This window comes from Oryzias latipes, chromosome 5, assembly GCF_002234675.1.
Source record: "Oryzias latipes chromosome 5, ASM223467v1".
NCBI classification, from domain to species: Eukaryota; Metazoa; Chordata; class Actinopteri; order Beloniformes; family Adrianichthyidae; genus Oryzias; species Oryzias latipes.
The window spans coordinates 5,153,810-5,179,148 of record NC_019863.2 but is presented as its reverse complement, the minus strand read 5'-3'; the positions used below and the strand labels follow the sequence as shown (position 1 = coordinate 5,179,148).

Below are 25,339 nucleotides of genomic sequence, written 5' to 3'. Positions count from 1 at the left end.
AAGGTTGTGTGTAGGGTTTTGTGTGTGTGTGTAGGGTTGTGTGTGGGTAGGGTTGTGTGTGTGTGTGTGTGGAGGGTTGCACGTGCGTGTGGAGGGTTGCATTTGTGTTTGGACGGTTGTGTGTGTGTGTGTGTGTGGACCGTTGTAAATGTTTGTGGAGGGTTGTATGTGTGTGTGTGGAGGGTATGTGTGTGTGTGTGGAGGGTTGCATTTGTGTTTGGACGGTTGTGTGTGTGTGTGTGTGTGGACCGTTGTAAATGTTTGTGGAGGGTTGTATGTGTGTGTGTGGAGGGTATGTGTGTGTGTGTGGAGGGTTGCATGTGCGTGTGGAGGGTTGCATGTGTGTGTGGAGGGTTGCATGTGTGTGTGGAGGGTATATGTGTGTGTATGGAGGGTATGTGTGTGTATGTGGAGGGTTGTGTGTGTGGTGGGTTGCATCTGTGTGTGGTGGGTTGCATGTGTGTGTGGAGGGTTGCATGTGTGTGTGGAGGGTTGCATGTGTGTGTGGAGGGTATATGTGTGTGTGGAGGGTTGTATGTGCGTGTGGAGGGTTGTGTGTGTGTGTGTGTGTGGGTGTGGAGGGTTGTGTGTGTGTGTGTGGTGGGTTGTATGTGGGTGGAGAGTTGGAGAGTTGTGTGTGTGTGGAGGGTCATTTTTGTGTGTGCCCAGCAGGATAAACCCAGCCTCATCTCTGTCCTCCCCCTTTCTTTCTCTTCGCCTCTATCCCTTTTACATTCACCCACACCGCTGCTGCTCTGTGGCATCCTTTTGTTGCACAAACAAACACATTTCAAACACACAAACCTTTTTGCGCCTTTCTTTCTCGTCAACTTTTCTGGTGCTGCAGAACTTAATACTTTGCCTTGATGGAGGATTACCACAAACCTGACCAGCAAACAGTCCAGGTGCTGAGGAACATCGCCAACCGCCTCCGGATCAACTCCATCAAGGCGACGACTGCTGCAGGCAGCGGGTGAGTCCTTCCATTTCTTCAATGAAACATCAGTATCACTTCTGCACTGTAAATGCACTGTTAAAAGAAGCAAATGTGGCGTAAAAATTATTTTAAATTTTAATCATTTTTCTCCTGTGCATATAAAGATGTAATCAACAGTAAAACATCTAAAGATGCAGACACCAATGTGAATGAAGGGCCACAGGAACAAGGTGTCCTGCCTTTCCCCTTCCTCGTTCAGGCTACTGATAGAATGTCTCAAGGATTCCAAATATTTGTTCAAATTTAATTAAAATTTTTTGATTGATTGATTAATTGTTCTGTGCTCCAGTGGTGAGTAAAGATTTAAAAAACAGAGAAAGACATGTTGAATCACAGACAAGTGGTGTGTGGTGATATGCAGTCAGCCAGTAACTCACCCTTTTAACCTGATCTTATCAGACCTGCTCGGATACAGGTTGTTTTAATTGTCAAGCAGCAGAAATTGTGTCTCTTCGGAGAAGATCAGCAAACTGAAATCTGTTTTGAAATAGTTTTTGTTCTTAAAGTTAGATATTCTGCCCTCAGTATTTAAGGAAGGGAGGATGCAGGCATAGACACACTTGGACCTTCAGTTTCTGCTTGTGGAGATTGTAGCTGTAACACGCGTCGATGACAGAAGCTACTGTCTTTTTGATCAAAACAAAGTGTTGACATTGTTGGATCTGTGTGTCTTATTTAGAATAACGTTCTTAATAAAACTGTTTCATTGACTTGATTTTCGTGATAAGAATGTGAGTTCACATTGGAGCGGGTGTTTGCACGTCTCCTCTGTTGTGCAGATTTCCCACATCATGCTGCAGCGTGGCAGAGATCATGTCTGTGCTTTTCTTCCACACCATGAAGTACCACCCTGAGGATCCAAGGAACATCAACAATGATCGCTTCATTCTGTCTAAGGTGTGCCATGTCTGAGCTACCCTCACCCTCTCCTGGTTCCCTTTCAGTTATTTTTATTTTCCACCTCCTTTCCTCTTCTTCTTAGGGTCACGCTGCGCCCGCCTTGTACTCCATGTGGGTGGAAACAGGGTTTCTTAAAGAGAGCGATTTGCTTAATTTGTGCCAGATTGACTCTCCTCTGGAGGGCCATCCATCTCCAGTGAGAGTCCACACGCAGCATCAAAATACAGGGACTAGCTTTTCTTTTTTTTTTTACCCTGAAATAACCATTCTATTGTGAATTTTAGAAACAACAATTTGTGGATGTGGCCACTGGGTCCTTGGGGCAGGGCCTTGGAGTAGCCTGTGGAATGGCTTACACTGGAAAATACTTTGATAAATCCAGGTAAGGGCTCTTAAATGTGTTTAATGCACGTGAAAAGAACATAAAAATAGCCAGGCTAGCTGGATTTTTCATTTTTTTCTCTTTTTTTTGGCTCTAAAAGGCATGGCAGTTAAGTTATTACTGGTATTTATGTTATTTCCCATGCAATAGCTGATATTTGTGTTTGCAGCTTGCTTCGGTCCTGTGTCTTTTTAAGAGGATACTGCACATGCAGTGGATGTGCTGCAGCCATACATGCTCTGCACCCATGATTCTTCTGCTCCAATAATCACAGGCTGGGTTATTTTTACCATTCAGGCAGATTTAATCTCAGAATCAAATGCAGAAATCACGCTTTAATGTGTTTAAGGCCACTTTATTAACATGAAAAAGACTACTTTTGTTGGGCACTTTTTTCCTTGTCTGCACCATCAATGATTTAAAAAAATCAGAAAGGCCAATTGTTATTATTTGCAAAATATTCACTTTGGCGATATGATTCCGGCTGGAGTTTGAAATTTTGCAGATTTTCCCCAGAGGCCAAATGTAAAGCACACCCGTGGATATGACGGAAATGTCAAGGGTGGTGAGGTGCAAGTGGCACAGCGCCCAAAAGCAGAGAGAGATATCCAAAAATATTATAGGACCACCAGAGGCAAGAACCAACATAAGACAAGTGTCTGGCAAAAGGAAATAGAAACCAAGAAACTGAGACGTAGGAAGCCTCTCAGTGGTTTCAACTAAAGACAAGTGTGATGGGAAGGAGAGCCAGATGACAAAAAGGCCAAATGCTACTTCATTTAAATTCTGGAATATTTAAATATCTTACACGAAACACAGAAAAACACAAAAAATAATTTAAGTCTCACTCCAATCATCTCTTGATCTATTTTCAAATTGTTCCCGGTGGTCTTTAATTTATAATTATTCAGGTTTTATTTCAATTTTATAGAAGTCGTTTTGAGTCATAATTCAAAGTAATGTGCAATTCTCAATCGAAATTCAATTTGCAATTCAGGCTTAGAATTTGAAAATACATTTTACAATTTAGAATTCAATACTAAAAAGAACAATAAAATGTGACAAATAAAAATTAAATAAAAACAAAATCACTTGTATTTGAAATGATCATGGTTTTTTTGTGTCATAATTCAAAGAACAATACATTTTTCAATTGATAATTCAATATGCAATTTGACCATTCATTTAAAAAGTGCATTTAGAGAGGTGGTAGGCCCCACCCTGATGAGAGCCTGACAGTTTGCATTTCAATTTGAATTTTAACACAAAAATAGCTAAACTAAAAGCACAAAAACCATGTATTGAAATGTCAAAATGACGAAGAATTAAAGTAGATCTTTAAAAAGGGAAAGCACAAAACAAGTAGCAATAAACACAATAAAAAAAACAGAGCTGGGTTTTCACCACTGAAAGATTCATTTGACAAAGCAAAACTCTCAGAGGCTAACAGGAAAGTGAACCAGAGACCCTGTCCTGCTTTGCTCCCATGCAGTTACCGGGTGTACTGCTTGCTTGGCGATGGTGAGATGTCAGAGGGCTCTGTTTGGGAAGCCATGTCTTTTGCCTCCTACTACCAGCTGGACAACCTGGTGGCCATCTTGGACATCAATCGCCTGGGCCAAAGTGACCCCGCCCCTCTGCAGCATCACGTGGAGAAATACCAGAGGCGCTGTGAAGCTTTTGGGTAACTCCACACACTAAGATTCGAAGGACATCTAGGTTGGAGTCTTCGGTGTTCCAGTATTCGTAAAGATTATTGTTCTCTTTAAAAATTCACAAAGCAGTTGTGGCAGCTGCCATTTGAATCTTCATGAGTGTGATTAAATGCGTGTGTGTACAAAGCTGGCACGCCATCATTGTGGATGGCCACAGCGTGGAGGAGCTTTGCAAAGCTTTGAGTCAGCCCCGCCATCAGCCCACAGCAATCATAGCTAAAACCATCAAGGGCAAAGGCATTCCAGGTAACTGGTTACTCCACCTCCTCTATAAAATACCCCACCCTTGCTCACTGCTTCCGCTTTCCGTAGTGATGTTAACCAATTTAATAAAGAGCGTCTGTAAAGTCCAGCACCGCTTTCATCTGTTTTCAGCTGCAGAGGATAAACTGGGCTGGCATGCCAAAGCTCTGCCTAAAGACATGGCCGAGATGGTCATCAAGGATCTGCAGAGCCGCATCATGAGCAGCAGTAAGCACTTGTACCCCCCCCCTCCCACTGAAGACTCCCCACCTGCAAGCCTGAGGAACATCAGGATGCCTAGTGCACCCAACTACAAAGCTGGAGAAAAGGTGTTTCATCTGTACATAGCAAAGACTCGCTTCATGTCCTCACTCTCGATATTTTGGGATTTCCTTGCGTCACAAACCACGGCTGCAATTCAATGGATACTAGAAACTGTTGATTAATGTTTCTTCTTCAGATTGCCACTCGGAAGGCATATGGGACAGCACTAGCCAAGTTGGGCCGCTACAATGACCGTGTGGTGGTGCTCGATGCAGACACCAACAATCTCACCTACTCTGAGATTTTCAAGAACGAACATCCGAACAGATTCGTCGAGTGCTACGTTGCTCAACAGAACATGGTATGAATCCTAACCAGTCCTGTAATGGAGATTTTTAAATTCACAGAAGGTTTATGCTCCACCACTTCAAATGTCAGTCACCTGAAAAGAACAGACAGTGACTGACTAGTGGTCAGAAGAAAACCATCAATCGGCTGCAGCTTAAGCAAAACTCAGGCGCATGCTTCTGAACCAGGACCAGAAAGAAGGAGCACATTTTGAAGTCTTTACCCTGGGCTCCAGTCAGCTTAAAAACCCATTTTAGGATTCATTTATTTGCTTATGAATGCTCTAATGGAATTGGACCTTCATTTTGATCAGAATGACTTGTAGTTTACGACCCTTCCAGAGCGCTCAGGTCACTGTGGGCCTCGCTGTGGAACTGCCTGCTAAGGATCTTTTAAGCTTAGTTTAGCTTAGTTTAAGCTTAGTTTTACGTCGTTTTTACATTTCATCATTCTTTTTTGTAGACATACATGTATGCTGGGGTTTCTTTTATCAGTATTACTATTTTAACATTTTATTGTATTTTATGTAAAGCACTTTAATGTGTTCTGCAGCAGGAAAAGGGATCAATATATGACGTTTGGTCTGAATTTTGAGAGAACGGCGTTTCACGGTAAATGTAGTGATTCTTGACACCTTTACTGTGCAGCAGCCATTACTTTATGTGTCCTTTTTAATTCGGTGTAATTTGCCAACAATCGTTTTGTGTTCTGTTGTGTCTCCAGCAGCAGCCATTTGAAATGTAGGTCAGGCGCATTTATGATGTTAAGGAGACCTGACAAGTGTATTCAGAAGTAAAATATTAATCAGTGCAGAGGATGGAACCATCTGGCTGAATGCAGAAAAAAACCCATAGGTTAAAGGCTAAGAAAACTGTGGCTAACCCAAAACAGCTCAAGAGCATTTCATTGAAATGTATTTATGAAATGTGCAGCGTCTACCAATTTTACTGCCACAATAAAAAGGGGCTTTATTCTTTGCCAAAGCACATAAGTTGCAGGATTGTGGAGAGTCCAGGAGACAGGACAAAGGAAATTATTTGTCAGAGGAGGTATGCTTCTGATTCTTCCCATATGTTAAATGAAGCTGCAGGGATTTGTGCAGAGCGCCTCTCCCTGATGTGTTTTTTAGTTCAAAGGCATCTTCGCACAGAAGGTTTGTGCTGCAAATACATGCTCCTCTGGATCTTTATGTGATCAAGTTGGTTCTTAAAACAAGACAATTTGCAGTTATAAATCTGCGATCTTTTTTCTACTCTCAGGTGAGCGTTGCCACAGGCTGCGCAGCCCGGGAGAGGAATGTGGTGTTTGCCAGCACTTTTGCTTCCTTCTTCACTCGAGCCTACGACCAGCTTCGCATGGCAGCGATCTCTGAAAGCAACATCAACTTGTGTGGCTCTCACTGCGGTCTGTCTACTGGTTAGTAGAGTGTTGTTAACAAACATGCACCCCACAATCCCTCGCACAAATTCCATTAACTAACCTCCTTCACAAAACCCCTTTTTTATCCCTTTCCTGTGCCCGACCACGTCTCAGCCTCCAGTTCCTTAGCTCACAGCATCCCTGAAAATGCCACCTAAAAGGTTCTGATAGTGTGTTTGTGATGGTTGAGCTCTTCTTTGTCTCTTTTTCCCTCTAACCTGAGTTTCCTTCATGTTTGCCCCCTCTGGGCGTACAGCTGTTTCCCAGTCCTCCCCCTTTTCTCCCTTTGTGTCTGCCCTGGAAGCTGTCAGCCGGGGACCCCGTGTCTCTTTGTCAGAGCAGGTACACTGCCTGCAGTCTGGCTTTTCCGGACACTCATTTGCATGCATCACCTCACCAGACAACTTAATAGCTCACATAGATGTTCAATAAAAAAGAGGCATGGAATCAAAAAGGACTTGTGTTGTAGGCGAGGAGGGGCCGTCCCTGATGGCGTTGGAGGACATGGCCATGTTCCGGACCCTTCCTACAGCAACCATTTTCTATCCTAGTGATGGTGTGTCCACAGAGAAGGCTGTTGAGCTGGCTGCAACCACAAAGGTATTGAAATGCCACTGCAGATGTGACTAATGCAAGCCACAAATTAGGGTTCAAACATTCTATGTTGTGGTGATTTTGTCATCACTTTCCTCCTTCAAATAAGGGTGTTTGCTACATCCGAACCAGCCGCCTAGACAACTCCATCATCTACAACAGCAATGAGGATTTCCATGTTGGCCAGGCAAAGGTGAGAGGGCTTTATAATGCTAAGATAAAGATAAGAAGAAGATTAAAAGAAAAATTACATTTTAAAACCCGAACAATTCTGAATGATTCTGAGGATGCTGTTGTGTTTGTCAGGTGGTGTATCAGAGCAAGGAGGACCAGGTGACGGTGGTTGCAGCTGGAGTGACCTTGCATGAGGCCCTTGCTGCAGCTGAACATCTGAAAAAAGGTAACTTATCTCAAATATCTGAAAACAAATCATTTTTGTTAGAAAATGTTTTACATTTGAACATTAATTTAGCATCCTTACACCTCATGTTCAACCTCCAGGTGTATCACACGGTTTAGCTCATGAAAGTCTCTTTTGAACAGTTACACTCAGCTGAATTTGCACAACAGCTGATCTGATTTGTATATAGGTTAAGTCATTTACTGGTGCATAGTTATATTTTATGTTATACGTAAATGTGTCAGATATCCTGTATACATTCTATTCTATCTTTATTTTGTTTTATTTTATTTCACCTTTCACATTTTGCCATTCAGAGCAGACAGCAAAGTCAGCATCTCATTGTACAGGGAAAGCCGTTTCCTTACAATAAACTTCCTTTGAATCCTTAAACCTTTAAATGTTCAAACTTCACTAACTTCATCAAAAATGATCCCATATGTTTGCATTGATGCCCTGAAAACAAAATACTCCATTATTGTCAGACCAGTTTTGAATACATTTCATAAAATAATTTACAACATGTTATTTCTTTCGGCTTGGTCCCATAAACCGAGCAAATAAGAACATCTGTCAGTAGTAATCGTTGGTGACTGTGTTGCATAAAGGAAATGTTGTCATTTGGATGTTTTGAAACGGTTGCTTTCAAACATGTGTATGGATTTTCCAGAGAGGATCTCGGTCAGAGTGATTGACCCTTTCACAATCAAACCTCTGGACGCCAAAACCATCATCGACCACACACGTGCCACCAGGGGGCGGATTCTTACAGTAGAAGACCACTACTATGAAGGTAGGCTTTCATTAAAAGAAAGAGCTCATGCTGTGCTGCTTTTGCATATTTCATCAACACTGCCAGCCTAGCGGCAACGAGCGTCCTAGCACAATGACTCTTGAGGGCCTTGCGATTGGTCCGTGTCCTCGGCTGTGTTGTGGTGGCACGTTCCCATTGGTTTGGTCACAGAGACATGGTGTGTTGGCATCTGCTCATTGGTTGTGAGCCATCTTTGGAGGTGGGGTATTTCTTCGGTGGTGTGTTTTGTAAATGCTAGAATTGGAGAGGCAGAGTGCTGTCAGATTTCCTTAGCTGAGCATGTGGCCGTGGGGCTGACTGTGACCTAGATAGGACACTCTCACTTGCCCTGTGCCGTGTGAGATGGCATGGACCACTCTAGACAAACAGTTTCCATCAGCTGAGTGCTTTTGCTATTCAGTTTAAATTAAAAACATACACTTTTGTGGATTCACTGATATCGTTTTGACTTGTTTCTTTTTGTCTTATTACCACGTTGTAATCCATCGTTTTACAGGTGGTTTGGGCGAGGCCATGTCTTCAGCAATGGTGAACGAGTCTGGCTTCAACCTCCAGCGCTTGGCAGTGTCCCATATTCCCCATAGTGGCAAGCCACACGAGTTGCTTAAGATGCACGGCATAGACCGCGATGCCATTGCTCAGGCCGTACGCAAGATGCTCAGCAGCTCCACCAACGCCAAGTAACTTTTTCTATGTCCCACCCACCAACTTACATCTCCTTCAGACGGTGAGAAGTAGTCAAGTATGTTTCACAGCAGTTTGGTCAAGTTGTTCACTGTGAGTTTTGCTCTAAATGTGTTCTGATGTGTTGTAATCTGTGCTGTTTACCTTTAAAGAGTCCCTTCCTTTGGTGCTTTTATTGTGTTATCAACACACACACACACACACACACACACACACAATTTTGCACACCACACCCTCACGTATGATGTCAGCATTGTTAGAAATCTGCTCCAGACTTGTCATTGTTGGATGCTCATTGTGTGCAGCACTGCATTATTTCATGCTCCATGTTTGTGTGTTTAAAATCCCCTGTTGACCCGAAAATGATTTTGTTCGGGTTTAGTGCTCAAAGCTAGGTAGGGCATCATTTTAAAGTAGGTTTATGCTACAACAAGTAGAAGCTAAGTGAGTTGTCGTTGTTGTTGTTGTTTTCAAAGCGTAGAGCACGATTTTCAACCAAGTTAGGAAAGAGGTTTGGAGAAGTAACCAAAACCCACAGTTCACAGGATCAGAACATGACTCGACTTTTGCATTTTCAAAAGTACATCCTTTTGACCACCAGGCGTATGCAGGATACGTCCTAATAAACACACTTTAATGCTGCAGGCCTGTCAGGCCTATCCGGTTCTGACAGAGAGAATATCATGAAGGCTGCAGCAGCTACAATGCAGGGCGAGCGAACAGCAGTTTCTTAACCATTTGTATGTCTCCTACTTTCATGAAATAAATGTCTGGATTTGACTTTGAAGAATTTCTGCCTGGTTGTGTTTCTTCAGCAGAAACCTTGTGTTGCTGTTCCCATTTATTTAGCGTAAATTGAATTTTAAACAATTGTTTAGCAGACTTTCTTTTTTGGAAGTCTAATTTGTCTAATTTGTTTGTTTTTTAAATAATGTGTCTACTCGCACGTACTTTTTGAGATGCGTTCAGCCAGTGCTAAACTTTTTTCTTGGCCGCACGGACAGAGGAAGTATTAAGGTTATGGTTACTGTTACGATTAAACCACCAAATTGTTCCTGAGCGCGGCTGTTTCTGCAAATGACCGCTCCTCTGGGGGAAGGATTAAATGTGGAGAACATATTTCACACACCTTATGTGACAGATGAGGGGACTTTAACTTTAAGTTTAACTTGAAATACGTGTAGCCAAAAACAAAATAAAGACCTTAAAATACGTGCGGGCAATGCAGCATTTTGGGCAACATGAATTCCCAGCACTTTTTGTGCTGGTCGCTCGGAAATACGTGTGAATAACATCATCCTCTTGAAAAAGGTAAGAACTTACGACATGGACTGTTTATAGTATAAGTAAGCGTTAATGGCTAACGAAGTGTGCATTATCAGAATTAACGCACGCGGCGTGCGTTAATTCTGATAATGCACACTTCGTCAGGGATTGACCCGCTTATACCATGGTAACTTACAAAAGAAATACACATTCAACCAAATTAGTCCTTTATTCTTGTTATTTTTTTGGTTTGGATTGCATTTTTCACAAAAAGCAAACTATTTGTTACGTGGTGCGGCGCGTTGTCACGGTAACTGCCGCGGACCTCGAGCGCAGCGGCAAAGGAAAGCGATATAAATGCTGCATCAGTTCAGAAAGTTCACCTCTTACCGCTTGTTTTTGTCCAGATAGTGAAGCTAAATTTTTTTTTAAAGAAGCCAGCGCAGTAATGCTATGTGACCGGAACTACTTTGGTAAGAATAGGAGTGCGGTATATTACTTTATAATGCACACCCAGCAGCCAATCAGAATCGAGAATTCACCCGGACCATGGTATAACAATAAGTTCACAACATCCTTCTAGTGGTTTGTTTCCATAGCAACATCAATGACTTCCTGTATTGTTTTTTTCTCTATTCTTACCAATCAGAGGTCCTTGGTCTTTATGACTGAATCAAAATTAACTGCCCTCATCTCACTGCTAGTGTCTCTGTCTCCCCAATTTTTGCCAACTATCCCAATTTTTATATTCTCAAATTTTAAGGATGGTGAATTTTACTTTCAATTTACCTAATGAGTCTGTAAACAGGAAGTGACCCTTCAAATCCTTTATCCTGCAGACAGCTTCATTTCCGTGTTGATGTACTGAAATGAGTTCTTTCGAGGTTTTAGCATGCCACACATACTGTTAAACCATGTGGCTTTAGGGTATTTTTCGTAGACCACTTTAGGGCGCTATGTGCGCAGGTGAAAAATGACCACAAAATGCATACAGGCAAAGTGCTTTAATACCTTCTTAGAAGGCCCAAAGTGCTTTACAGTCACAGTCCTACGGGACACACATTCACACACTCTGCTGCCGACCTCTGGCACTAATCTGCAACCACCAGGAGCTCTGTGGAGGTCAGTGTCTTGCCCAAGAGGACTTCGATGTAACGTAAGTTTAAAAATCTGGCATTCACTAAAACCTGACTAAAACATGCTTGTACTTTATCAGTTGCATTCACATAATTAGAAATACTTTTACAATATCACAAAAGGCTTTATTTCTTTTTAGAAATACATGCCTCTCCCCTGATGGATACAATATTGTTATCTTTAAGTTTAAGCCGGCACTTTTGAAAGACAAAACAAGGACAGAAAAACTGTTAAATATATATATCCTTCTGAGTCACAAAAGCTGCAATTCACATTTGGTGAAGGGGTGGGGGTGGGGTGGGGGGTATCAACAGGGAACACTGAAAAGCCTCAAATGTTCCCTGTTGATACCAAAAGGGCTTAGTTCACTGTGCAGTGGTTGTGAGACACAGGCTTAAAAATGTCCTAAAAGACAAATTTGCATTGGTGGTAGTTCAGACGATATCATATGATAAATATATAAAATGTGTAAAATGAAATATGATAAAATTATATCAAGAACCGTTAAAACCTTAAGAGTTACAAGCACACAGTAGTACTTTTTTTAAAGCCTTTGTGAAAAAGGAAATGCATGCTCTTCCAGTTTTAAAAACTTAAGACAAAATGTATATTAACAATTTGTTTTGCATGAATAATGAACATGATACATTTTTCAACAAAAGTTTCGCAGTGCATACTTACAGTAAAACAGCCTGCAGAGGGCAGCACCCCCCCCCCCCCCCAGGCAGAAAGCAGAATGAAGGGAAATGGTAATATTTGTCTACAATTAAAAAATGTGTTAACATTGACAGATTCTTCTTTTAGAAAGATCAATATTTTTTCTTAAAGAGGCTGCAGTTACCAATGTGACTTTAGACTGGGTCATATGTAAAGTTTTTAAGAAGCAGATAAGAACTCTACTTTTAGGAAAGAAACAACACAAATGCTTCTTAAAAAAGAGAAGGCAACAAAAACAAAGGAGGCCACAGCATATTGTTATAAATTTTATTTAAAAGTGATAAATATTGGCAAAAAATAAAACATTAAAGCGACAGACAAACTCATTCTGCTGAAAAAGCTCATTATGAAATAAATAAGTCATTGTGAAAAATATCAATGTGAAATAAAAACAAAGCTACTTTGGAAAATATTGATTTTGAAATCAGAGTTTCTGAAAAAAGCCATAGAATTATAATAAGATTCAACGTGATTAAAAATAAACATTTTAAAATGCTGTTTTAAAATAATGAATAGGATTTTAAAGCAAAATATATATAATAATATTATGGCAGATTTAAAACCTGAAGGTTTTTCACGATTTCCCGATCTTTTCATTTTTTTATGAGGGATTTACTGGTTAATTGTGTGATTGCAAAAGGTCTTTTTTTTATTATGAACATATTGGGGCTCAGGAGAACTTGATATCTGAATCAGAAGTCCTGGCTTTGTGGACGTCATTTTGAGAGGGAAAAAGTGTTCAAATCACAAGCTGCTGTTGTTTATTGCAGCTCATTAAACTTTTTAAAGTTTAATACTTTAAAAATATGAAAATAACAAGAAATGGATTGGAATACATTTTTTAACCTGTAAATTACTATTTGAAAATCCTCCAATTAAAAATAAAAATTATCGTGTAAAAGTCGAACACCCTGTCCCCCCTCCTTTTCACTTTTTGATTGACATTGTTCAGAATAAAAATGTGTAACAAATAACAACATCCTGCTTCAATATGTTGCATCTTTGCAAGGGATAGTAGTAGTTCCCAGATACGTCTCTAGAGGGCAGCATTTCCCCGTCTACATCGTCTTGTCTGAAGTGGCGCTAGGAATCATGGTACTTGAAGTCACTACGGCAGCCAGCCTACGTTGCCTTTTCTATGAATGTATTTCAAATAAACTACATCACCCGTCGTAGCCTTGCAGATTTGAATGCTCTGGGCTCAGATCTTTTTCCAAACGATGATCTCAACTAAAGTTTCCTCCGTCAGCCGCAGGAAGGAGAAGCAGAGAAATGTCTTCGACAATAATCAAACTATTGATTTCTTTGGTTTTTAAGTCGTAATCTGCGGCGGGAAGAAACCGGAAAAACAAACGGTGACTATGCGGTTCAAACAAAGGCGGCCGTGATTTCTTCTTGCTGGTTTTCTGTGGAGCTGCTGCTGCTGCTGCTGCTGCTGCTAGCCAACCAGGGCGGGCTGGGTCCCGTTACAGTCCGGACCGGCGGCTCGCCAACATGTCGGCGGAGGAGCAGGAGTACCCCGAGGCGGTGCTGGTCACCGAAGCTGGGCCGCAGTGGCTCCGAGCTGAGGTGGAGCGTCTGACGCGGGAGCTCCGGGAGACCAGCCAGGAGAAGATCCAGGCGGCGGAGTACGGACTGGCGGTGCTGGAGGAGAAACAGCAGCTCAAGCAGAGGTTCGAGGAGCTGGAGTCCGAATACGAGACGGTCAAGCAGGAGCTGGACCAGCTGAAGGAGGTACTGACAGTGACAGAAAAAGATACACCAACACATGTGGTAGTAACACGACCACAGGGCCCAAGTCACTATTTAAAGCCACAATCAATGATTTAAACACGTTTCGGTTTCTACATGAAGGACTGCACACTTATGAATAACTCATTTTATGACTGGCGTTCTTTTAGTGTCAAAAGACAAATCCAATAGTGTCTCATTCTGAATTTTCCATTGTGTTTATGTTGCTAACAACTAAAAGAAGGAATTTCAGTATGTGATGATAATGCAACCCCCCAGGCTGGATCCAGGTTCTTTATTAACATTTGCAGACGTTTTATTGCAAAAATTCAGCCAAATCAGTTGAGCAGTTTTAACAGTTAACTTGCAGCTGCAAATTTGTTTAAGTAATCAGTATTAAGCATTCAGATTTATAAAGAAAAAAAAATACTCAGCTCTACAAATGCATGTTTTTTTGTTTTGTTTTTGTAAATCTTTTTATGGTCATTCAAAATCTTATAAATAGCTAAGTAGTGTTTTAGCATTTGCTACCAAGTCATGTTTATTAGATGAACTAGAATAATTTCACTGCTGAATTTGAATCCTAAGGGTAAAATTTGGTGGAAAATCCCACAAACTGTGAGTCATGTTTCCACTCAGTCCCTCTGAGAACTGCCTGATTAAAAAAAAAAAAAAGTTTATCTTCTATGTTGAGTTCCTCCAAGATGACCGACAAAAAGGCTTTACAGTCCCACGCAGATCATCTTTTGATTTATTCTGAAAGCGTTCCCAGTGCTTTTCATTATGATCATGCTGTCGTTTTCTAGGACGTAGCTTCTGCAGAGCGGCAGGATTTCTTTTAAAGGTCACCTCTGAGTTGTGGGTCCGACTGTTGCCACAGAGTAAGCCTGCACTGATCTCCCATCATGCCTCTGTTTACACGCTCTCCCGCTAGTCTACAGCCCCTCACACCCCCAACCTAGCATAAAAATGGAGATCCAGATCAGAGCGTACGTAGGAAAACAAAGACGTCCGTGGATCTTGTCATCTGCATGCGGCGCCGTCAGAATGGAGCAGAGCAGGAAGCTCACCGAAGCAGCTTCTGCATCACATCACATTTCTAATCTGTTCACCATTTGAATAAAGAATTTCAGTTTTAATCTTAATTTTCATTATATATGTCTCCCATCATCAGAAAAATACTACAAGAATGTTTTCAAAACACCAAAAACACCATTTTCATCGGAATGGACCTTTAACTAAACTACTGTTATACCATGGTCCGGTTGAATACTCAATTCTGATTGGCTGCTGGGTGTGCATTAAAACCTGATAACCGCATGTTGAAAAAAGAAGTTCCGGTCACCTAGCTTAAATGTTCTGTATCACTGCGCCGGCTTCTTTAAAACAACCTTTAGCTACATCATTTGGACAAAAACAAGCGGTAAGAGGTGAACTTTCTCTCGCTTTATACAACCCAGCGGAAGATCGGCATATATATATATATCGCTGAATCTTGACTGCAGCGGGGGTGCTGCGTGATGCGGACGCCGTGAGAAAAGCGATCCAAATCGGGAAAAAAAACAAGAATTGAGGACCAAAAACTGGTTAATATGTATTGCTTTTGTAAGTGATCATGGTATAAGCGGGTTAATAGCCTTCGAAGTGTGCGTTTATTACTTTTGAACGCACGCCGTGAAAGCCTGAACCGTCCTCCGCTTCGCGTCAGGCGGTTAGTAATCAGGGTTTATGATTGCTAACCGACTCTAAAATCCACTAAATGCAACCACAGGCCTTTCCAACATGCAGGCTGTCGCCTCTGAAGCATTTGCAATAATCAGAGATCTTAAAATGACATCTCAGTGGATTTTTGATCACCAAGAATCAATCCACCGTGGCATTAAACCTTGATTTAGCTGGGGGTGTTTCTTAACCCCCCCCCCCACCCCCCCACCCCCCGGCTTTTGACTGAACAAAATAAACTTGGGATAAGAGTTAGCAAAAATAGATGTAGAATTCTGAAAATATTAATGAGCTGCATTTTTCAAAGGTAAGATGCAAATGCTATTAAAAGCTATGATGGACGTTCTTCGGGAAATGTGTCTGCTTGTGAAAACTGCAGAGAAGGGAAAACCCAAACTTCTGTCTTCAAGCGCTTCCTATTTTTAACCAAAGCAAGGATGCTACTGTTAGCTCCATGACTGAATATGCATTTCTTACACAGTATATCCTGTCATATTTGACCTAAATTAATTACAGATGGATGTAAAATATTTGCATTGGAAGCCAAATTGATTATCAATGTGAGACAAAGTGGAACCAAAAGCATCTGCATTTCCAGAAGAAAATGCAGGGTTGATGCTATATTACTAATGAAAAGGAAGCTTAAAGGGGAATAATTGGCAAAATAAATAAGGAAATGATCAAAGTTGACCATAAATAAAGTGAAAACAGCACAATAACTAAAAAGATATGTTTGTGAAAAATGCCAGAGCCGGGTATCGAACCAGCGAGCTTCTGCACCAAGGATTCTCATGTATTTCAATGGAGGCAAAAATCCTGGTATATCTAGAAAAGTTCAAGGATTTGAAGGACCAAAAGTCATAGCTAGAAAAAGCTGAAAGAGCTGAACATTTGAATAGTTAAATGGTTAAAATAGTTGAACAATTGTAGAAGGAGTTAAGTGGCAAAAAATGGAGGAAGATACAAGAATAAAGAAAGAAAAACAGGAAAACAATATGTTGAATGATTTATACTCAATGAGTCATATCGCTAGAGGAGACATCTAGTGATTCCTCATGGGAGGAGAGCACCGCCATCTTGGTGAGGTCAAGTCACTGCTGCAGTGCATGTATGTGAACACATTTTTGCAAAATGCTGGTTCATTGTGCGGGTGTCAACTGCCAAAATCGGATAAATGAGTCCACGAAGGAGAGAGGGATAACATTTCACAGGTATGTACTATGATTTTCTTTTATTGCTGTAGGGGCTTCATTCAATAGTACACACATTGACATGCATGATGCTGCAAGGCTATTATCAGCTTGCTGCATGATGTACGTATAATTTGCTGCTGACATAAATGTAAACTTTATTTTGTTAAGCCTATGGACAGCATACTAGGACTAGGCTATTATAATAATATAGATTTATACGTTTATGACTCAGAGACTGAACTTTTCTTGCAGGTTTCCATGGATTCAGACTTACGGAAAAAGTGGACCTTAGCTATCAAAAGAGCTAACCCAGATGGATCACGGTGGTTACCAACTAGCAATACACTCTGGACATGTTCAAAACATTTGTGCAACCAGATTTTGATAAGACTGGCCAGACTGTTCGCTTGAAACCCGACACCGTACCATCTGTGTAACAAAAAATTCTTTGTAATTTTTCATTTGTAAGAAGTCCTGCAACTATGCATTTTTCATTAAAGTTTGAGCTTTTAAGGCTGACTGTTTCTCTTATTTAACAACAACAAATGATGTATCTATATATATATTATATACAGTATATATATATATATATATATTATGTAAATGCTACTTAGATGCCACCAAAGGCTATACAAAGCGTTGTCATGTGGGCGCAGACGACCTCACCAAGATGGCGTCGCGCTCTGCCACCGGTGGCCAGACTTTCCAAGCGGCCGTGTCTCCTCTAGCGATATGACTCATTGTTTATAGCAGGGATGTCAAACTCATTTTCACTGAGGGCCACATCAGCATAGCGTCTGTCCTCAAAGAGCCAGATATAACTTATATATATAAAACTAAATGTAATGAAAAATAAATGTAACTAGTCCTTAATGTTAAATAACTCCTTATTTATGTACTATAACTTTTTAAAGTGACAATTACAGTTGCATAGAAACATATGTTTGCTTGTTATTTTAGTATAAATCCTTTTACATTTGATTCTGTCAGGTTAGGTTATATGGACAGTGTTTAAGTCCTAATGTATAGTTGCCCAATCTGATATTTTAAGTCAGATTCCCCCTAGATATGAATAAATATACACCAATTTTTTATTTTATTTTAAGAAATTAAAAACTTTGATGCTCTCGCGGGCCACATAAAATGATATGGAGGGCCACATTTGGCCCGTGGGCCTTGAGTTTGACACATGTGGTTTACAGTATTCAAGCCATTAGAGGAACTCATTAGCCAGAATGGTGGCATTATATGAGTACTTTGCTCTACATGTTAGCATAAAAACATCTACAGTGTAAATTAACCTACTACTGATTCACCATAGTTTTTACAGCTCACATCCAACCGGAGTACATTGAAACAGTGAAACAGCACCCAGTTTAAGTGGAAAAGAGAATTCTGTCTTTATTTATAAGCTGTTTAATAAGTTTTAAATTTGAGTCAGAGAAGTTCATATCTGCTTGTTTTGAATGTAAGAGACAGGAATTTCATTTGCACTAGTTTTTAGTTGCTCAATTTATCTCCCCAGTCATAAAAAAACTCATTTTATAACTTAGAAAATGTGTTTTCTGGTTATAAAAGGAGTAAATCTCGTTGAACTGATTCAAATCTGGGTGTAAATTGAACATAACCTTTATTGTTTTTTTTATTTGATTTGAAATAGTTTATTACAAGCAATCAAAGCAAGAATAATGCACAAAACAATAAAATTCATGCAAAGACGTATCAACTTAGGATGATTAGACATTAGATTGTTTGAAAAGGAGTGGAAGGAAGGGAATTTATATAATCCCACCCGTGTTCTACCGTAACTATTTTCATTACAGGATTTATCATTATCCCGTTCATAACTTTGATCAGAATCCTTTAGTATCAATAAATCCTTGTTCCCTGTTTAGAGTTCATGTCTGTCTTCTGCTTGTCTTTAGGCCTTTGGGCAAGCTCACACCACGCACAGGAAGGTGGCGGCAGATGGGGAAAGCAGAGAAGAATCGCTGATTCTGGAGTCTGCCAGTAAAGAGGCTCTCTACCAGCAGAAGGTTCTGGAGCTGCAGAATGAGCTCCGACAAGCCAAAGCCTCCCTCTCCAGTGCGCAGGCGGAAAACGATCGCTTGGCATCCATCGCTCTCGAGATGAGAGAGGTCAGAGTTAGGAACTGTCAGTCTCTTATTCCCACAGGAGACGGACATTTCTCTTAGATTTAAACATCAAATTCAAAATACATGTGTACAACGTACCAATTTAATACTAAAAAACCCCACAGAATTTATTCTCTCCAAGTTCCTGTGAGTTACAATAAAGTTCTGTTTTGTAAAAGTCTCTTGCTTTTCCGCGTCCACACCTGACACTAAAGAAAGACGCGTCGCTGGTGTTCTTGGATGCTGTGTGCAGAGTTCCGAGCTGGCCGAGCTGCAGCGCTGCCAGCTGCGAGATGACATCAGGGAGTTCAAGGTGCGAGAGGGCAGACTGCTGCAGGACTACAGCGAGCTGGAGGAGGAGAACATCTCCCTCCAGAAGCAGGTGTTAGCGCTGCGGCAGAACCAGGTGAGAAGAACCACGCTGAACCTGAAACGGGTTATCCCTGCGTTGTGTTGTTTGTGTGTGTGTTTGGAGTGGGTAGTGTGTGGGCTTTGGTGTACCCTTCTTAGACGTTCACATCAGTCTCTGGGCTGGTAGATGTTCATGTTGAGGGCTAGGGTGAACCTGCTTTTGGCATTGTCTGCTTAAGCAGGAAAAGTGTGTTTGTTTTTCATGATGATGGGTTCTTCTCATCTCCTCAGTAAAGAAAAAAAATCAAGATTCGGTCATTCAAAGTAAGAATAATTTGTTACAATCTAAAAATATTTGTGCCAAAATTTGATGACATTTCCATGTTTTTTGCTATAATATCATGAATTGTACTTCCAGGTCCAAACCCTAAATCTCTGTATTTAAGACGTTAAAACCACATCGATTACTTCCTGCACCAGTCAATGTTTGGTTTGTTCCATCAGGTGGAATTTGAAGGCCTGAAGCACGAGATCCGGCGTTTGGAGGAAGACTCTCAGTACCTTCACAGTCAGCTGGAAGAAGCCGTGAGACTGAGAGAGATCGCTGAGCGGCAGCTGTCCGAGTCGTTGGAGACCATAAAGACGGAGCGCGAGCAGAAGGCCACGCTGCGCAAAGAGCTCTCGCACTACATGACCATCGGCGGCTCTTTCGGTTCCTCCTTCGATAACTCCAAACTTCACGAGGACTCGGCCGTCATCGAACCCGACAACGACGATCTGATCAGAGGCTTTGAGAACGGTTTAGTCAAAATGAGTGATGGCGATGAAGACAACAGGACTGCCGTGAACAAGCGAGGAGACGCCTACAAGCCAGCTCCAAGCCTGGTGGACGACCTCCTGAGCGAGCTCAACATCTCAGAGATACAGAAACTGAAGCAACAGCTTTCACAGGTATGAAAGCCCACACAGTTACTCACATAAAGGACTTCAGCTCATTAGTGCTAGCCCTTCAGAACTCCTTAGTGAATGACTGCATTGCGTCAGAGAGAAAGCCACAATGACATCCACTCTACAGTTGGTTAAGAAACCTTTAAATCGCCAACGATGACCCAAACCCCAAACAGGCTGGACACAGCTGACGGCTGGCTAATATTCCCCCAGTCAAGTCACAGTCATGCTACTGACTCAACAGTTAACTGTCAATCAAAAGAGCACATCTCCAAAGATAAGTTCAATTCCCTCCCAGCCAGTACTAGCTTCTGGCCCGGTTTTTTCCCTGTCAAATTTAAATCAAGTGGACTTTTCTGTTCTGAAAGTGGCCTTAATTAAGCTACTGTAGTTTAATTCCTGTGGTCTGCCATACAACTATGGCATTTTATATGGTTGAGTGTCACACACACTGTTATTGTTAGAAACACAAATGATTGATGGAGGCTGCTAGAAAGTTCATTTCTACATTAAAAGGCTCACGCCGATCATTTGATCCCAGACGTCTTTCAGTTACGATTGTGCTATTTGTGACCAAAATCGAAAAACTTGTGCCGTTTTCAAGGACGTAGTTTCTGCAGAGCAGAAGGAGTTCCTTTGAAATTCACCTCTGACTTGTGGGCGGGTTCGTTGGTGTGGAGCAACCCCCCCAGCCCGCGCTCCATTTACTTGCTCTCCCACTAGCTTACAGCCCCCTCACACCCCCAGTCTATCGTTACCGGTTCAACATTTATGGCGAGGGATATCGGAGCTTTCCCTCCGTCCGGTTAAGATCCAGATTCCAGTTCAGGCGAGACAAAATGAAGATCTAGTCGTCTACAAGTGGATGCATCAGGATGGGGCGGAGCAAGGAGCTTGTGGCCCTGCCCATTTTCTACGTCACAAATTTGATCCTTTTCCAAAAGGCCATTTTTTTCATCTTATCCTGATTTATAATGATTTGAATGAAGAAATACTCAGAAATGCCCTTTTAAGTTATATTTTCTTTATTCTTGTCCTCCATCAATAGAAAAATGCCACAAGAATGTGTTAAACCCATTTTAATCTGAGTCTTTATGCTCATTAAATAACCTTTAACAGAAATTCATGCTGACGTGTTGGGTGGGAGGGTTAGCTGAATCTCTGTCATGAGTGTTGCACGGCTGGAAAGTCTTAGCTTCCTCAAAAAATGTATTTTTGCTATCATTACATTGAAGGGCGAGGAAGGATGATCTTTGAAAAACAATGATTTGTGGTCCATGTTCTCTTCGTTGTTCACATTTCTTCAAATGTCCTCACTTTCGTGACAGGTTGAGCGTGAGAAAGCGGCCCTGATGAACTCTCTGCAGGAGAGCCAGAAGCAGCTGGACCAGGCTTACGGCACGGTGTCGGAGCAAAAGGAGGCGGTCAACAGGCTGACGGAAAACCTCAGCGCCATGCGGAAGCTGCAAGCCACCAAAGAACGCCAGTCTGCCCTGGACAGCGAGAAAGACCGGGACAGCCACGATGACGGGGATTACTACGAGCTCGACATCAACGGGCCGGAGATTCTGCAGTGCAAATACACCGTGGCCGTGTCCGAAGCTGGAGAGCTGAGGCAGGAGCTGAAGACGTTGAGGGCGCAGTACCAAGAATGCCGAACGCGATATGAGGAGGAGCGAGCACGGCTGGACAGTGATGTCCAAGATTTGAGGTCGAGGCTGTTGTCCTTGGAGAAGATCAGTCAAGCCGACAAGCTGGAGGTGTCTCGACTGGAGAAGGAGCTCCGGATAGCCAGCGAGGCGGCCGGAGAATCCCTCGGCAGCCTCAACGTCGCCCAAGACGAGCTCATCGCTTTTAGCGAGGAGCTGGCCAATCTCTACAACCATGTGTGCATGTGCAACAACGAGACCCCAAACCGAGTCATGCTGGACTACTACAAGGAAGGCAAGGCCATGGTCAGGAAAGGCGAGGAAGCGAACAGCACAGTCACCACGTCTCCGGGCCCCGAGCACCGCCCGGAACCCATGAACGTCTACAACCTGGTAGCCATCATCAGGGATCAGATTCGCCACCTGCAGCAGGCGGTGGACCGCACCACAGAGCTGTCCCGCCAGAGACTGGCCAACCTGGAACTGAGCTCAGTGGCAGACAAGGACAAAGAGGCCTGCATGGAGGAGATCCTCAAACTGAAGTCCCTGCTCAGCACCAAAAGGGAACAGATCGCCACTCTCAGAGCCGTCCTCAAGGCCAACAAACAGGTCAGTATGCGAACGGGAGGCGCACATGCAGGCGGGGTCCTTCACATGAAGTGATCACCTTTTAAGTTTAGCATTTTAAGACATAAATACATTTTCACATACCTGACATGTTTGGACGGACGTCTCAAGACGTCCGTCCAAACATGTCAGGTATGTGAAAAAAACACAACCCCTATCTGATAACAGAAGAACCTAAGAAGCAAGTTATCAACACTTTATTGAACTAATCAATACATTTTTCTCCATTCAGACAGCCGAGGTCGCTCTGGCTAACCTCAAGAGCAAGTATGACAGCGAGAAGGCAATGGTGACGGAGACGATGATGAAGCTCCGGAACGAACTGAAGGCTCTGAAGGAGGACGCAGCTACGTTCTCCTCCCTGCGAGCCATGTTTGCTACGAGGTGAGTTCCGTGTAGGCCTGCACAAGAAAAGCTGTGCAATACGCATATCGCAAAAGACGGCAAAAATCGCAATAAATGGTTACAATAAATATGCTAAAACAATCTTGTGGCAGCTTGAAGTATTGAACGAGTCAAATAAATCTATTTATGCAATTGACCAATTGGACGAAGCCCTTTTATGTTGAATGTTCTATGTAGATGATGGTCCTTTAAGTATAATTTTTAAACTGAAATGGAAATGTTTTTGATTTTTTTGCAGGTACCACAAGTTATATCGACATCGCAATATCCATCACTAATATTGCAGGTCGCGAGTATTCCTCATATCGTGCTGCTCACGTCCCGTGAATAAAGAAAAATAAAAATATAAAATACAGCAAGTTCATGTTTGCAGAACATTGGTCTTAAATTTTAGTTATTTTCTGTAACGTTTTTTATAGGTTGTTCGCCTTCTGATGTACCCGTTAACATCTGTACGTCTCAGTGGGCGCGGATCTGGCATTTTTCAACATTTTTGGTTAATGGGGTCTGGGGGTAACCGCATCACCGCGGTGATGACCATATCACCTGATGACCTTTTATTGCTGTTTTCCTACACTCCCTCTTGCGCTGCACGCGCTCTGTCTTCTTACACACACGGGTGCGGTTTCAGCAGCACATAAACATCCTCATGAAACAGATTCATGATGAAATCACACCAAACTGTAAAAAAAACAAAAAGATTTTTTTGCAGAACAATTTTGGCTAAAATATAAATCCATGTTATTGATAACGAGTGTAACTTTGTGACAAAATACCAAAACCTATTCCAAGAATGTTTCCTTCATGGTTGTTTTTGTTTGTTTCATTCTGTAAAACTGCTTTATTTTTTTAAATTTAAACAAAAATGATGAAAACAAAGAAGAAATGCCGTTCAAAAATAGTAAAAAGGACATCCAGCAGCTGAAGCATTTATGTGAACCAGGCAGTTAGCAGGAACTTCATCCTCCCGTCTGGGGAGGGACGGGAAACTCCACCTGCTGCCATCATTGCTCATCTCTGTTTTTTCTCCTTTTGGTTCGTCTCTCTCAGGTGTGACGAGTACGTGACCCAGTTGGATGACATGCAGAGGCAGCTGGCTGCTGCCGAAGATGAGAAGAAGACTCTGAATTCCCTGCTGCGGATGGCCATCCAACAAAAGCTGGCTTTGACTCAGCGGCTGGAGGATTTGGAGTTCGACCACGAGCAGGCACGTCGCAACACAGCCACCGCCGGGGGAGGCAAGGGCAAGTCGAAGGGCAGGGGAGCGTCCTCCAGCCACCATGTAAGTGAAGATGCTTTGCCAAAGGCACATTTTCCCCTCAAGTTGATTTTTAAGATTGGTAGCTGGATTTTTCACAATCCTTGTAGTTGTTGCTCAGTGTGGAAATTCACTTTTCAGAGTCTTTTTTATTTTTATTTTGCTTTTAGCTGAATAAGGAACAGAATTGAGTTTGGTAAGAAATTTGGTGAATAAAATAAACCTTTTTTTCCCCAAAAAAACACTTGAAAACATAATAGCTTTATTCAAAATTGCTTTTGTACATCTTTTAATGGATTTATAATTGAAAAAGAGTATATTTTATCAAAGAAAACAACAAAATATCCATTATTACAGTGGATTATTAGCCAAGGCTGAGTTGATTGTCTTTTCCTTGCTAAATGTTATCATAATAAACTAAAAATGCAGCTGAAATGGAAATAATTTAGGGTTTTTTTTGTTCTATCCTCATTTTTCCAGTGAACCTATCAAGCCAAGTGTCCTTATGGAAGTCCATCCATCCGCTGCAGCTCCAGGATCAAAATCAAGTCATTACTGAGAACATTTTTGAACAGCTGTTGCCAAGCACTTCTTTAAAATAAAATAAAAATGCAGTGCCAAACAAGTATGTAAAATGTCATCAAGTCGACAGTCTTCCAACACAACGCACCACTAGAGCCGAGACGGAAGGAAGATGCGCCGACTGCTCGTTGCCTGTTAACCTGACTGAGCACTTTTTCTTGTTCTTTTTACTTCTTTGCTTCTCTCTCTTTCATATTTAGTCTAAAAAATGTCTGTTTCAAAGTATTCTTCCGCATCTGGATAAGATGTATTTGCCAGATACTCCATCAGTGTTCCAAGAAAGACAAATGCATTTCAAACCTATTTATACGTTCACCGCAGATGTTAATGTAATGTATGCAGAAACTTTACCCATGACGGTTTTTAACATTTTATACAGTTTTTGAAAACATATATAGTAGTCCTATGTTATCTGTGCCATTTGTGTGTTTTATTTGTGCAAGTGCAATTGAAGCCATGGGTTAAAAAGGTCATGCTGAATGAAACGCCTGCGTGGTGACAGAACATTCAGCAGGTTGTTGGTCTGAATTGATGTTACATGTTGGTTCGTAACGGTCACCACAGTTGTATTTATTTGCCTCAGGGCTGACGGTAGGATTTCTCATCCTTTTTGCTTTATAAGGGAGTTTGGTTACAGTTTCATAGAGGCTCCGGGATGTGACGAACCTGATCGACTCTTGTAAAACGCCTCTGCTAGATTCTGTGTCTACCTGCAGGAATGCCTAACAAGGAGAATAAATCCGTCTAACTGTCACCGTTTGGTGTAGTTTTTAATTTATCTTTTGTTGTTTAGTTTTTCAAAGAACCCTTCGCCAAAACTGGTACACTTTAAATTAATTGTTTTAGTATGCCTGAGTA

At 41.7% G+C, this 25,339-nt stretch overlaps 2 protein-coding genes across 2 annotated transcripts; both read left to right on the top strand.

Annotated features, from left to right (window-relative positions):
- Window positions 1–658: 658 nt before the first annotated feature.
- Window positions 659–9,550, top strand: LOC101162749 (transketolase-like). The gene is made up of 14 exons (XM_004068522.4): window positions 659–973; window positions 1,777–1,894; window positions 1,980–2,093; window positions 2,182–2,279; window positions 3,772–3,963; window positions 4,122–4,240; window positions 4,370–4,566; window positions 4,698–4,862; window positions 6,109–6,265; window positions 6,738–6,868; window positions 6,972–7,055; window positions 7,169–7,262; window positions 7,933–8,055; window positions 8,573–9,550. The coding sequence occupies exons 1-14, from the start codon at window positions 867–869 to the stop codon at window positions 8,758–8,760; spliced, it is 1,887 nt and encodes a 628-aa protein (XP_004068570.1). The 5' UTR covers window positions 659–866; the 3' UTR covers window positions 8,761–9,550.
- Window positions 9,551–13,062: 3,512 nt separating this feature from the next.
- LOC101162517 (protein bicaudal D homolog 2) lies at window positions 13,063–25,235 on the top strand. Its single transcript, XM_004068521.4, has 8 exons — window positions 13,063–13,614; window positions 18,452–18,664; window positions 18,915–19,067; window positions 19,517–19,963; window positions 21,289–22,218; window positions 22,469–22,620; window positions 23,692–23,923; window positions 24,380–25,235. Exons 1-8 carry the CDS (start codon window positions 13,375–13,377, stop codon window positions 24,380–24,382), a joined length of 2,370 nt encoding a protein of 789 aa, XP_004068569.1. The 5' UTR covers window positions 13,063–13,374; the 3' UTR covers window positions 24,383–25,235.
- The last annotated feature ends 104 nt before the right edge of the window (window positions 25,236–25,339 follow it).

Excerpts from the sequence above, each read along its gene's own strand:
- LOC101162749 (XM_004068522.4), top strand. The coding sequence starts at position 867 with ATGGAGGATTACCACAAACCTGACCAGCAAACAGTCCAGGTGCTGAGG. Across the intron at positions 6,266-6,737 it reads TCACTGCGGTCTGTCTACTG|GCGAGGAGGGGCCGTCCCTG; the intron begins GTTAGTAGAGTG and ends CTTGTGTTGTAG. Across the intron at positions 8,056-8,572 it reads AGAAGACCACTACTATGAAG|GTGGTTTGGGCGAGGCCATG; the intron begins GTAGGCTTTCAT and ends ATCGTTTTACAG.
- LOC101162517 (XM_004068521.4), top strand. The coding sequence starts at position 13,375 with ATGTCGGCGGAGGAGCAGGAGTACCCCGAGGCGGTGCTGGTCACCGAA. Across the intron at positions 13,615-18,451 it reads AGCTGGACCAGCTGAAGGAG|GCCTTTGGGCAAGCTCACAC; the intron begins GTACTGACAGTG and ends GCTTGTCTTTAG. Across the intron at positions 19,964-21,288 it reads TGAAGCAACAGCTTTCACAG|GTTGAGCGTGAGAAAGCGGC; the intron begins GTATGAAAGCCC and ends CTTTCGTGACAG.